The sequence below is a fragment of the Meriones unguiculatus genome, chromosome 12 (assembly GCF_030254825.1).
Source record: "Meriones unguiculatus strain TT.TT164.6M chromosome 12, Bangor_MerUng_6.1, whole genome shotgun sequence".
In the NCBI taxonomy this organism is placed as follows: domain Eukaryota; kingdom Metazoa; phylum Chordata; class Mammalia; order Rodentia; family Muridae; genus Meriones; species Meriones unguiculatus.
The window spans coordinates 32,316,233-32,330,394 of NC_083360.1; the positions used below are offsets into that span (position 1 = coordinate 32,316,233).

General features: G+C 48.1%; 1 protein-coding gene across 3 annotated transcripts in view; it reads right to left on the bottom strand.

Annotated features, from left to right (window-relative positions):
• The window catches only part of Osbp2 (oxysterol binding protein 2), a 160,604-nt gene extending 152,036 nt beyond the window's left edge, over positions 1-8,568 (bottom strand). Inside the window, exon 1 of one of the 3 annotated variants that reach the window (XM_060365546.1) lies at positions 7,911-8,568. In XM_060365546.1, the coding sequence (XP_060221529.1) occupies positions 7,911-8,533 (623 nt within the window). In that variant the 5' untranslated portion in view covers positions 8,534-8,568. The remainder of the gene's footprint in view (positions 1-7,910) is intronic. The other 2 variants (XM_060365544.1, XM_060365545.1) reach the window with 2 other exon arrangements.
• Positions 8,569-14,162: the final 5,594 nt, after the last annotated feature.

Below are 14,162 nucleotides of genomic sequence, written 5' to 3' on the forward strand. Positions count from 1 at the left end.
TGCAACCTTTCGGTGTGTAGTTTTACTGTAAGACTAACTAGGGATGTAGCAGGCCTGGAGTTAGACTTAGACCCGAGAGCCCAGTGGGGGTGGGAGGCAGCTGCAGGGTTGAGTCCCAGCGCTGCTCCTGAGCTCACACATCCTGCTCTGCACAGGAACGGCAGAGCCACACACCTTTACTGGAGCAGATCTCCCAGGAAGGGCCCACCGTCCAGGAGCAATGGAGGGTAGAGGCCTCATCTCTGCCCGTGCTCTGTTTACCACGAGGTCTTACATATGTAACACACGGAAAGCTAACGAGCCTGCAAGGGCTGGTTTCAAGAGCTATGAGCTCGAGATAAGCACCCTTTTAAACACTTCAATTTAACATTCTATTCCTTTATCCATGGCCAGCTTCGCAAAGTGATGAGTCTCTCTGTTTACGTACGCATATAAACACTCACAACCCTACAGAAGTTCCAACGGACCAGGGACTAGAGAGAGGACTCAGTGGTTAAGAGCACTTACGACTCGAAGACGGCCAGAGTTCAGTTCCCCACACCCTCATCAGGCTCACAATTGTAACTTCAGCTCCTGGGGATCTCAAACCTCTCTGGCCTTCACAGGCACCTACACGCATGCACGTGCACACGCACACACACACTAGTCTCTAAAACAATGGACCACAAAAGTAAGCTACAGGTTTACCGCATCAACCATTACAACACATTTAAGCCTGTTGACATATTGTATCCAAGTTTGCTGTCACTTTTCCGGGGCTCCTGGCTTAAACCTGCATTCTCCACTGTATCTACCCAAGCTTATTGCAATGAACAAGCTTTTTACATAGGAAACAAGTTTAAAAAAAAAATAAAATAACACTTGCCTTTTTAAAAACCCATCAATTCACAGCCACTCGCAGACTAACCAAGCTACAGGTACAATTATGATGGCAACGCACACGCTAGAAAGATGCCAAGCTTGGCTATTGTGTCCTCGTGACACAGAGCTGTCTTAGAGACATGCACAGACACACCCTTTAAGTCTTTAAAGGAGGGAGACTAGTTCCTATGTGTTCTTAGAAGCCATGGCAGGTATTTCAGAGAGTTAAAGCAGGGCTACCGGGTCGAGGGAGTAGCTGCATAGCAGGGAGGCACTGGCCAGGACAGCTGTTGGAAGGGCACTAGTTAAGTAGAGAGCAGACTAAAGCCGTGACGGGGCACGATGGGGACGACAGGAGAGACACATCTCCTTAGAGATCCCATCTGGTATGAAGGGAGGAGGGAGGAGGCAACAAGCGTGACTCAGGTTTTCAGCTATTCACGGAAAGAGTAAAGTTCAGAGGAGGTTTCATGGGGAAAATTACAGTTCCTGTCACCAGAACTTGTTAAAAATGTTGGCAGGCACGGCACACCTCCAAAACGTTCCCCATCCATTTACCACTCTTTGCAACAACCCTATGCTGAATGTTAAACAAAAACACTTCAAGCAAACATGTATACATTGTCATTTCACACACAGACACACACAGACACACAGACACACACACACACACACACACACCTCTCTTCATGTCTCTCTCAGCCTCCTAAGGCATGAAGCTCTAAGCATTCCAAATTCAAGCTGAACCCAATGTGATCAGGCTACCTCCTAGAGGGGCCTTGGTGCCTTAGAATCACAGACGTGCGAGCCCCGCTTCACAATTCTGGGGGCATTTTGCTGTGGATGGGCTTTTGGTTTCCCCTCTTTTATCAACTAAGTATCAGTGGTAAAAGTATAAGTATAAAAAGTAATACTCTTTTCTTGGGGCCCAGCCTCCTCGAGAGTTGGCTCCCGAAAGCTGAGCTCCCCGGAGGGTTAGCTCATAATGCCATGAAGCTTAGCAGGCCATTTCTGTTACCTGACCCTACTCTTGACATGCCTTCAACCAAGGATTTTAAGGTGTTTTTCTCATTTGACTGCGGCCTTCCTCCTCCAAGACCTAGAACAGCGGTTCTCAACCTTCTTAATGTGACCCTTTAACAGAGTTCCTCAGGTTGTGGGGAGCCCCCAACCATAAAAATTATTCAGTTGCTACTTCCTAACTGTAACTTTGCTCCTGTTGTGAATCGTGGTGTAAATATCTGCTATGATTCCCCCCGTGAGCCCACAGGTTGAGAACCACTGATCTAGACTAATGTTTCTTCGAGGTCTTTGTTGTTGACTGGCTTAGCCATTACTGAGGACAGACCAGAATGGGTAATAAAAACATTTCTTAAATGTTTTTGTCTGAAATCATCCCCTGAGAAACAAATGCCATTTATGGGACCCAACAATTAGCACACAACACAGGACTCTCCTCACCGCGTCAATTCTGTGAATGTGAGAAAGGTCATGTTGGGAATTTAACTTCTCCATGAAGATTTGTTGGGACAAATACCTTTGAAAATTATGTGTCATTTATGAATTCTTCCCTAATTTCTCGTAATTAAACATTCTCTGTGAGACAAGAACTAGGAATGAGACGCTTATAATGGGGACAAAAAAATGGAATTTGAAACTGTATCCCTGGATGGTGTCTGAACAGATACATAATTAAGGGTGCCAGGCAAGGGAGAAAGTCACCCTCTGTCTTTTGTCTTACCACCTTGTTGGAAAGAAGTAAAACTGTGAGCAGTGACCCATACCTCCCAGAAATACTGCCTACATGTGACAATATTTACAAGTAGCATCCTTTGACTCCTGATAACATGAAGGTCGCTTGCTCCCATCTGTGGGTCCAGGCACTGTGAAGAAATTTAAAAAAAAAAAAAAATGACTGGCAGGATAGCCAGGCTGCCTCACAGGCCCATGAGGAGAGCCAACATTTGCTGTTGAAACCAGTCCCTGGCATTAAAGCCAACCCTGGTGAGGGCAGCACCCCTCATTTTCATCTTGTCATTGCTGACCCCCAGGATTCCCTCTTTGGGGGAGATACTTTTGAAGCTCAGCTCCTCCTTCCAGAATACCCAATGGAGGCACCTGAAATATATTTTGTGACCACAGATTAGCAAACTAATTTATTTAAGTCGGGGAGAATACATTTAGATGTTGTGAAAGCTAAGTGAATCCCAGCCCTGAAGATCTAATCCTGCTCCTAACAGATGATTAGCTGGCTGAGTTGTGGAACACCAACAGTGCCCAAACAGTAGAAGCAGGAGTGTGGACCAAGTCCCACACTGTGAGTAATACGTCAATCCAACCAAGTGTGTGTCACTTCTCTTCTGCCAAGACTGCCTTCTTTTTTGTTTGCATTTAATAAATACTGTCTTAGCAACAGTTCAAAATACAAGATCAGGCATCCTCCGTCCTTTGGCGATGAAATGTGCATTGGCAAACTTGTCTTGTTCTGATTCACTGCTGTAAAGCATGGACAGGGTCTAGCCTACCCCATCATCTGGATCCCTATGAAATGTTTAAAAGCAATGGCCTCTGTTTTTGTTTGTTTCTGCATCATGACTTAGGTATCAAGCACTAAGAATAAAGACAGTCGTCAGGGGTAACTGCTGGAGTGTGGGTATTTTTATTTTACATTTTCAGAGGGAAATTGATTTTATTTTAAATTCATGGGATGCTTCCCTTCTCCCTTTCTATGAGGATCTAATGGCAGTGTTAAAGGTACGGTGGCACTGGCTGCTCTTGCAGAGGGCCTGGGTTCAATTCCTAGCACCCACATAGTGGTTCACAACCATCCATAACTCCAGTTCCAGAAGATCCGATGCCCTCTTCTAACCTCCAAGAGTACCAGGCAAGTATATGATAAAAGGACATACATACAGGTAAAACACTCATACATAAAAATTAAATCAATATAAAAATATGAAAATTTTAAAGCAGCTAAGCAGGAACAGTGAGGTGGTTCAGCAGGGAAGGTACCTGCTACCAAGCCTGGTGACCTGATGTCACCGTGGAACCACGTGGCGGAAGGAGAGAACTGACTCCTGAATATTGCCCTCTGACCTCCGCATGGGTGTCAGGGCAGCCATGCAGCATTCCCGCTCACACAATAAATAAATAAACAACAGCTAACTAGTTATGTTCTGGGGCTGAAGAGATGGTTCAGAGGTTAAGAGCACTGGTTGCTCTTTCAGAGGTCCTGAGTTCAATTCCCAGCAAAAATAAATAAACAAATAAATGTTTGTTAAAAAAAAAAAAAAAGTCCTTTAGCCAAGTCCAGTTTTATTTAGACGCTATGGATGGATAAGAACAACTGTCTGAACCATAGTGGGAACATTAAAAATCAGAACCTCAGGGCTGGAGAGATGGCTCAGAGGTTAAGAGCACTGACGGCTCTTTCAGAGGACCTGGGTTCAATTCCCAGCAACCACAGGGTGGCTTATAACTGTCTATAAGTTCAAGATTTGACACCCTCACACAGACATACATACAGGCAAAACACAAATGCACATAAAATAAAAATAAATATACATATTTTTTAAATCAGAGTTCCGCTACTAACATGATTTGATGCCAAAGGGACACATCCTTCAAACAAACATTCCTTACGACCATTTCCTATAGCTTGTCTGTAAACATCTATAAATCTTGTGCTTTAGTAAAATATTTTTGTTATTCGAAAGAAAGAAAAAAACATGATCCCATGTTTTCTCCTTCCACTCAGCTTTACTAGTTACAAGTCTTAAAATTTTTATTTGGTTTTATTTTTCTGAGACAGTCTCATGAAATAGCCCTTGCTGGTCTGGTACTTGGTACATAGACCAGGCTGGCCTTGAACTCACAAAGATCTGCCTACCTCTGCCTCTCAGGTGCTGGGATTAAGAAATAGGCCACCATACCCAAGAGAAGCTTGCAAGAGAAACGCTCTGCTTCCTTCTCAGCCACATCAGCCCGAAGGCGACCTGGACCCCTCACAGCCCCTAAGGGAAAGACATTGTGGGTGAGGAGGCTTCTTTTCTCACTGTTTTGGCTCACAAGCACTGTGCTCTTGTCCTGCGGAGAAGTAGTGTGACAATGGCTGTTGAATGTAAACAGAACAGAAGCAGTGTGGAGGGGGCTGAGGAGACACTCGTAGTCAGCGCTGGCTACAGAGAAAGCGCTCAGGAAGGTGTTCTGCCACTATCAGGATCCCGAGCAGAAGGCCTGGAAGGGGCGTGGGCCTTGGGTCCCCGTGAGAGGACAGTCCATGCTTGGACTAGCCAACAGGATTCCCATCAGAAGTGGGGACAGGAAGCCAGGGATAGCGGCACAGACTTGTAATCCCAGCACTGAGGCACAACGACAGACCAAGAGGGACAGTAAAGCCGTGTCACAGTCAAGAAATGCCAAGAAATGCCAAGAGGCAGTGTGGCGAGCTGAGAGTTCAGACAGAGAGCGGAGGAGCGGCTGACCCAGCTCCTCCGAGAGCACTTGCTCCATCTGGACTCCTCGCACTGTGAGCAGGGTGCCCTGGTGAGCTACTAAAGCTCATTCCTTCAGCCTCAGTTTCCCCTTCCCAGCAGGCTTTACATGGAATTGAGAACACAGGATGGATAAATGTCAGGACCATTCATTCCACCTAGCTGAGCCAAGGAACCCCTGTGCCCACCTGGCCTCTAGAAACATCCAATTAAATGGCAGAAGTGAGTCTTACATACACACACACACACACACACACACGAGAAACTTTTTCCCTCTTTCTTCCTCCACCAAACCAGAGTTTATCTCTACAATCTTGTCAGCAAACAGAATTTTTGTTTTGTTTTGTTTAAGACAGGGTTTCTCTGTGTATCCCTGGCTGTCATGGACTCTCTAAACCAGGCTGGCCTAGAACTCACAGAAATCTGCCTGCTCCTGCCTCCCTGAGTGCTGGGATTACAGGATTATTTTTCTTCTTTCAGTGGTCAGAGAATCTGTATCCTAAGATTACCTTCTCTCTACAGTTTTTGGAAGAAGTGAGAATGGGAAACCTTTACTTGTCTAATGCAGACGAAGCAAACCAGCGTGAGGTGAGGCCACACATCCTCCCTTGACCTCCAACAGTTCAGCACACCGCTAAACACAGACAATACCGGAAGCTGGAATCCAGGGCGAGTGTGCAATCATGGAGCAGGCACTTCTTGGGTGTCCGACTTCATATTTCAGGACCCTTTTCTCAAAACTGACATCTCATAGTATGAAAGCTTCCAGAAGACTTGGTTTATTTTTTTTTTTTTTAAGATTCATTTATGTATGAGTATTCTATCTGCACGTACACCTGCACACCAGAAGAGGGCACCATATCTCATTATAGAGGGTTGTGAGCCACCATGTAGTTGCTGGGAATTGAACTCAGGACCTCCGGAGGAGCACCAGTGCTCTTAATCGTTGAGCCATCTCTCCAGGCCCAAGAGGTGGTTCTTGAGAGGTGAGATCACTGAAGAACTGAGCAAGACTCTCTGGGCAGGTGAGCAGATGACAAAGCTCTGTCCTCCTCTCAAGCCTCAGAATACCCCCTTGTATGATAAGATGATATCAGAATCTACTTGAGCTACACCATGGCTAGAGGGAAGACATGGATGAATGTAACATAAGGTGGAGGGTGTGACCACAGCTGACATTATGCCCCCTGGGCCTCCAGTTGAAAAGTGACTCGGCATTTCACTGAAGTTCCTTGGCATTGCATGTCTGGGAAAAATCGTCACAGAGCAGGAGCGTATGTTAAGATGGATTAAAAATAGCATCTGTAAAGGATCTCCTATTGCTTAGTATGCCAACTCTAAGGACAGTGTGTTCCGGGTCACAGCCAAGTGGGTCAAAGGACACCAAGACACTACAAGGGTAGGGCACATTCAGACTCATCTTGGCTTTCTCCTCCACCAGAAAGTAAACACGGCTGGTGACACACACACACACCTTAGTGCAAGGGCCACATCTAACCAGTGAAGCGCAAAATCTTTCAGCCATAGCACGCTTAGCTAGCCTCTGAACTAGGCACGGTGTCTCCAGAGGGCCGGGAAGAACAGGACCTGAAGTGCTACCGGCAGAGGAAAGTGACTCAGGGGCGGTCAGCATGGCAGGATCTCCAAGAGCGAAGAAGAACTTCTTGGAGCGTGACCCTAGACCAGCATCACAGTTTTCACATGGGAACTTTTAGAAAAGTTGTCCCGTGGGTCCTTTCCTCGGGCCTACTGCAGGAGGGATTCAATGGGAGGCTGAGACACTGTTGCAGCCACGCCGCTAGCCACGCCGCTAAGTTTGAGAACCACTGGTCTGGTGTGACCCAAGATCTCAAAGCTTAAACTCCCAGGAAACAGCTAGTGTGAAAGGGAAGGAAGCCTGAGGAAGTCCCCACCACCACACCCCTCAAACCCCCCACTCCCCCGCTTCTGGCCAGCATTAGCGGAGGTCGCATTAGCTATGCCTCTGCTGAGCGGCAACTCGGAAACCCAGGCTGCTTCTGGAAAGGTAAAGGTAACAGGACAACATTGTCTGCGCTTCACAAAACGTCAGCTTGAGCTCCCAAAGCGTACACACTATGTCTGATATATCTGTGGGTCAGCTAGTCCCGGCCTAAGGCCTGGCAGCAAGCGGCGTCAGTCAGCAAAGATAAGTAACTGCCTGAGGAGGGAACTTTAGCCCTTCCCAAGAGTGGATCCTATGTGTGGAGCTCGGTAACTGTCTCCCTCCACGAACACAATGAACCAGAGCAGCAAGGACTTTGTAGGGCTGGCTCTGGCCTTCCTCCCAGGCTCCACAACTACCAAAACAGGAGGGAAACTGCAGACCTAGTAGTCAGCATCTCCCCACTTACCCTTTAAACTCGAGCTTGCCAGAGGCCATGCCCACGGGTCACATTCACCCTTGGCAGTTGCCAGGCTTACTTCCACGAGAGTTCATGCTTCCAAACACCTCAGCAGGGTTGTGGCGACACCCCTCAATCGTGGCCCGCCATGACCACCCTCCAACTCAGAGGTTCCACCCTGGCACTTCCTTACCTGTAGTAGGACAGCAGGCCATTGCCCAGCACGAACCAGCGACGCTGGTAGCCCTTCAGGTAGTTAGTCCACTTGAGGAGCCAGCCCTTGTAGCTGTCCAGAGGTGGTGAGACCATTGGGACACCGGTCCCTGACACTGGACTCCCGATAAAAGTCTTTGCCTGTCCTGGTCGCAGAAGGGGCTGGGGCTTTGTCACCGACCTGGACTCGGATTTGGTGAGGGGCACGTTCCCCGCTGGGGACAGCTGCTCTGGTGTGGCTCTGGTGAAGGGCCCAGCCCCTACTCTTAGGCCCACCTCTGCCCGCTGCCACAAGCCCTGTAGTTCCGATTCCTGCCCAGACCCTGAGGGTCCTGGCACAGACGTCGTCTGAGGCCCCGGTTCGGATCTTGGCACCGGCTCAAAAACTGGCTGGCACACCTGTTCCGACAGCAACTCCCGCTCTGGTGCCTGCACAGGCTGAAGCTGAGGCTGTGGCTCCGACCCTAAGCCGGAGGTGGACGAGTTCATGCCCGGCGCCGCCGTGTGGCAGGACAGGCAGGGCACAACCGTGAACAGCGACGAGAGCCCGCGGGAGCGGCCAGCGCAGCCGCCGCCTCGGCTCAGAGCGGCCGCTTTCCCCATAGAGCTGCGGACCGGAGCGCGGCTGAACGCGGACTGGGGGCGGGGCGGGGCGGGGAAGTGGGCGGGGCCTGTTCAGAGGGAGGGGCGGGGTGGAGTGGGCGGGGCGGGGCGGAGTGGGCGGGGCGGGTGGGGCTCTCACGTGAGCAGCGGGAGTTGGGGAGACGGGGTCGCGCGTGGGTCCCACCACGGCTCGGGCTTAGGCGGCAGACCGTGGGCCAAGCGCTGGGCAGGTGACGTGGAAGGCAGCTCACGCTTCAGGCTCCCACCCGGGGCTGCTGTCCTGCCCGTGCCAGGCGCTGGGAGAACAATGTTGAATGAAGGCCACGCGTTGCGCTCGCCGGGCGACGCTGAACAGCGCGTGGGTCGTGGACAGCAAACCTCAAGCTCTGGGAGTCAGAGGAAATCCAGCCTGGGCCCAATCCCTAGCTGTGGAAACTCTAACCACTCCATGGGCTTCCTTTGGCTCGTCTGTATAAAGACGATAACACTTCCTTCAGAGGCTGTAATAAGATGGTTCATAGGAGGCACATTTGGCCTAGTAGATGCTCGGTGAGGATCGCTGAGTTATTTAACTGGAGAGCGCTGTGGTACATTTTGTCAGACCAGAGCAGGAGATGAGGGCAAGGTGGACAAGCTTGGAAAGCAGCCAGCATGCATAGCCTGTCAGATGTGTGTGCAGCCCTCAGGCAGGGAAGCTAACTAATAAATTCTTAACAATATGTTTCAACTCCTGAAACAAATTGCCAAGCTCTCTAAGCTGACAGGCCTGTCATTAGGTCTACCAAAGTGGGGGAAGAGTCGCAGAAGAGGACAAGAAAGACATTCGAGGAGAAACCAGTGTGTACAAAGCCCCAAATCAGGGAGAAAACAGCTTGTCTGGCAAACGGCAGAACACTTCAGTGTGGTAGACAAGAGTAGGACAGGACGCAGAACACTCCACCACAAGGAATGTCCTTTATCCTACAGAACCTGGGGCTTCTGGGAAAAGGCAGATTTTTTTTTTCTCACTTTGTTAATTTAGTGTGTGTGTGAGTTTGGAGACAGGATCTTTGTATGTAGTCCAGGCTGGCCTCCACCTCCATTTTTTGTTTTGTTTTGTTTTCTCAGCTGGAAATACAGATGTGTGCCATCACACCTGGCCCAGGGCTTTCACTTTTAAAGCTGAACAAGAGAAAAACTTTAAAAATTCTGCTTTTTCCTGAAGAAACGTCAAACTCCAAGTCTGGAGCAGGAAATGCACAAATAGACCCACCTGGAGCTGGAGCAATGGCCAGCCTCGAAAAGGGCCTGGGAGTCAGTTCCCAGCACTCACATGGTGGCTTACAACCAGCTGCAACTCCAGTTGCAGGGGATCCAAAGCCCCTGCAAGCACACATACAGTGCATGGGCGTGTACATGCAGGCAAAATAGCCATATACATTAAAAAAAAAAAAAAAAGGAAGGAAGGAAACAAGAGAGAAAGAAAGAAAGAAAGAATGGACGAACTTACCTCAGCGTTCTTGTCATACTAGAAAACAAAGAGCTACTCAGGACTGCTCCATTTGACATATGTTTCCTCCAAAGAACTCAGGAGCCAATTTAAACATGACCTCACAGTTCAAATGGAACAATTTGAGCATCAGTAATAATGATCATTGCAATGGGCTGTAAAGCCATACATTAAACCCACAAGCCTCTAAAGTTGTTTTTAAACAAACAAACACTTTATAAGGTCACCTTGAAGTCACTGTGTCATTATTTTGAAAATTGATAAAGTACCTTTACTGTAAAACTGTATCTCATAGTAACCAAAGAAGGGCCCAATAAATGTGAAGGACAGTGGAATTAGAACTAATCATCATCTTTTGGCAACTCCCTGTGAATAACGAATCAAGGCAAATATCAGTAAATACTAAGTGATAAGGTCGATGGAGAATAGCATTAAGTATCCAGATGGCATGAACCGAATCTGCTGATGAGTTTTAATAACAGGGGAGAGTCATAGAACATCGTGTGTAGCCTGATAAGAGCCCAAGGGAAACAATACCATCCATGATCATTTCTTCTGAATGTTATGTATGTGTTGATTTCTTCTGAATTTCATGTACGTGTATGGGTGTTTTGTCTGCACATCTGTACTGCACCACATGTGTGCAGAGACCAAGAGAGAGAATCCGATTTCCTGGGATTGGAGTTATAGATGCTTGTGAGAAATGACGTGAGTACCGGGAATAGAACCCAGGTCCCCTGGAAGAGCAGCCGGTGCTCTTGACAACTGAGCCATCTCTCCAGCCCCATCTGCGATTGTTTTTGTAACCTCCCTCCACACCACAAAACACTGAACTTGAATCTCATCAAGTGTTTATGTGAGTCAGTATAAAAGAAATTCAGGGGCCCATCCAGATGCCTTGGCACATTAAAGCTGTCCCACACAACGCTGATGGCCTGAGGCCAGCCTAGCGTAGAGGAGAACTGACTCCTGAAAGACGTCCTCTGACCTCTACTTGCATGCTGTGACACTTGTGTACATTCCACATGGGTCCATATCTTCACACACGGTAATGACAATAAATGCAAAATTAAGTATTCTTTAAGAGCAGCAGGTAGAGAAACACACTAAATGTCCCAAGCAGTTTGTCTTAGTTACTTTTCTATTGTTGAAAGAAAACTTAAAGAAGAATGAGTTTATTTGGGGCTCTTAGTGTTGCAAGATAAGGCCCCCAGAAACAAACACATGAACAGTCTTGAAGCTCACCAGAAAGTCTTTATTGCCAGCCAGCAGCTGCATGGAGAAGTGGTCCCCAAAACACTTGAAAATCTGCAGCCAAGTAACCAGTTTGTTGAATAAATTCACAGTCTGAAAATGATGGGACGAAGAAACTGTTATCATTTGTTCCCATTGTCGTTCTGTCTTGAGACATCTGTACAGCCTGGACTTGCTATATGTCCCAAGCTGATTTTGAAATTGTGGTCCTCCTGTCTAAGCTTCTGAAGTGCTGGGATTATAAGAATGTGCTATTATAGCTGGCAAACTATGAGCAATTTCAAAGAGACATTTCAGCCAGATTCAGTGTGTGAATTCTGTTCGGCTCTTGACTCAAATAAACCAAACATTAAAAAAAAAATTTGGGGGGGAGGGTGGGGACAGCTGGACAGTATTAAACACATATCAGAGCTTAGGGAATGTTGGCTTGTACACCCCTACCCCAAATCCTTATCTTACCTTCAGTATAACTATATTTGAAGTAAACAAGTAATGGAAGTTAAATGAGGATATATGATGGGACCCTAATCCAATAGAGTTTGTGTTTTTATAAGAGGAGAACCACACGCCATTAATCCCCAAACCTGAAGGCAAAGTCAGGAGGATCCGGTGTGTTCCAGGCCAGCCAGGCAACATAGTGAGAACCTGTCAAAAATAAATAACAAGAAGAGACAGCAAAGGGCCTGCTCTGTGCTCATAACCTAAGGGCTGACAGAAGGTAATCCCTGCAGGTGATCACTAGAAACCCTGTAGATCAGTACCTTGGTTGTGGACTTTCTAGCCTCCAAAACAAGCCTCTAAAAAGCTATAAGGAACCAGGAAAAAAAACAAACCATAGTCCCTGGTCACTTGCAGAATTTCAGAGAGCTATCTACGTCCAGGGCCAGGGGGCTCAGACCCTGAGAGAAGAGCAGTTATCACTGACCAATGCTAAAGGCTCAAATCCTGACTGTGCAGATCTACCTCAGAGCTGAATCAACGGCTGTTGTCATCAAGGGCTGAGGAATCCTGGTGCCTAGGACTGCCTGAAAGTGGCTGTGACTACCATGACCAGGTGCAAGAAGTCTCAACTTCCTAGGCCTCCACAGAGCTAATACGTACATCATACATGCATACATACATACATACATACATACATACATACATATATACATACATACATGCATGCATGCATACATACATACATACCTGAGGGTGCAATACTACAGGGGGCACCCCCTGATGTTATGCCCATCCCTCCCTACTGCTGTTGGTGCCTCAGGAAAACAGGCTACCACAGACCAACATCTGAAAAGCCTCCTTGTCTGATGGAAAAAGGACATCCAGGCTGCTCACATCCCTAAGGAGCTACTTCCACCAACCAGACCCCACCTCCCACCTGCCCCACAGCCTCTGAAAGCCACTCCCCCAGGGAGACCACAGCACTCACTCCAGACTGGGGGGGGGGGGGTCGGTTTCTGTTTCAGCTATAACAGTTATCATTTATATATTTAAGAGACAGGATCTCTGGCTGGCCTCAGGCACCTCGGTCTAAGCACCTACTCTGTTTCAGCCTTGCGAATAGCTGGAGCTATAGGCACACGCACCTGAGCTAGGCTTCTGGTTAGGTATCTAAAGGGGTTTCTGCCCCAACCCCTTGGGGAGATTGCCTGTCCGTATGCCTTCGGCTTGACTGTGCTGGGTGTACAAGGATGACAATGGTGGTGGCGCTGCTCTAGTGGAGTTAAATTCTGTAAGTTTTCAGATTCCATCAAAAGTGCATTGCTTTGATCACGTCAGGGTCCGGACTGTGGGCTGCAAAACCTTGGCAGCCTACATGTAGCATGCTAGACGCCGTGGGTTTGCTTTAAAGCTTCCTGGGGAGGCAGGAAGTCCTCACCAGTGGAGCATGCCGAGTCTCTGAAGCAGCAGAGGCAGAAAGAAACGCCTTGGATGTGAGCTGTGTGCTGCCAAGAGCAGCCGGGTGTACATGGTGCCATGATCTCCAAGAAAGAAGGATCCTACCTGAAGGGCCCAAGCAGTGCACTGTAGCAGCCATGCTGCCATGACAGGCTTCCTAAGTTACTGCAGGCCTGAGTTTCTGTTTCCTGGTAATGTTCCCACAGTTGTTTAGATCCTGTTTCTGTTTCTCAGAACGTGAAAGTATAGTCCATGGAAACGAGATACAATAACTCAATAACCTCCCTGAAGATCAGAAAGAATAATTTAGTAGCTGCCTTGAAAAGTCCCTCAGCACTCTTTATTACCTGGGCAGGCCTTGCTGCTTGGACACTCCATTCATAGAGTGTCCCTAGATCAGCACCAACCAATCAGTTTATGACAAACTTGCTTCTGCTAAATTCAAACAATCTGCCAAGTTGGAAAGCCCTGTTCCTTGCTCAGACCATAATAAAAACCCAGCTTTGCAGCTAGCTCCCTCCCTAATCCACTGCTTTGGACAGTGGGGCGTCTAAACTTAAGCCTGGAATAAAGGCTCTTTGTTCTTGGTGGTCTTTGGGGTCTTCGAGATCTGGGCATAACACTACCTTCCTTCTCCTGCACGTCAGCCCCTGCCTGGGAGAAGCTCCCAACCAGATGGGAAAACTGAGGCAGGTTCCCAAGTGAGCCATGGGCCGCAAGAAGCATTTGCATCTGGGCAGGTCCCGTGAAGAATGTGGGCAAAGAGGCGGGCCCTGAAGGGTGTAAATTCAGTGGAATTCAGGGGAGGGCTGGATCCCTAGCCACATGACTTGCATGAGACCAACAGTTCCAAGGTGTGGAGAGGCGGCTCAGTGGTTAAGAGTGCTGGCTGCTCTTGCAAAAGCCCAGGTGTGGTTTCAGCGCCCACACTGCGGTGCTTGAAACAGGAGTTCTGGCAGATCTGACCCCTCTTCTGGCTTCCATAAG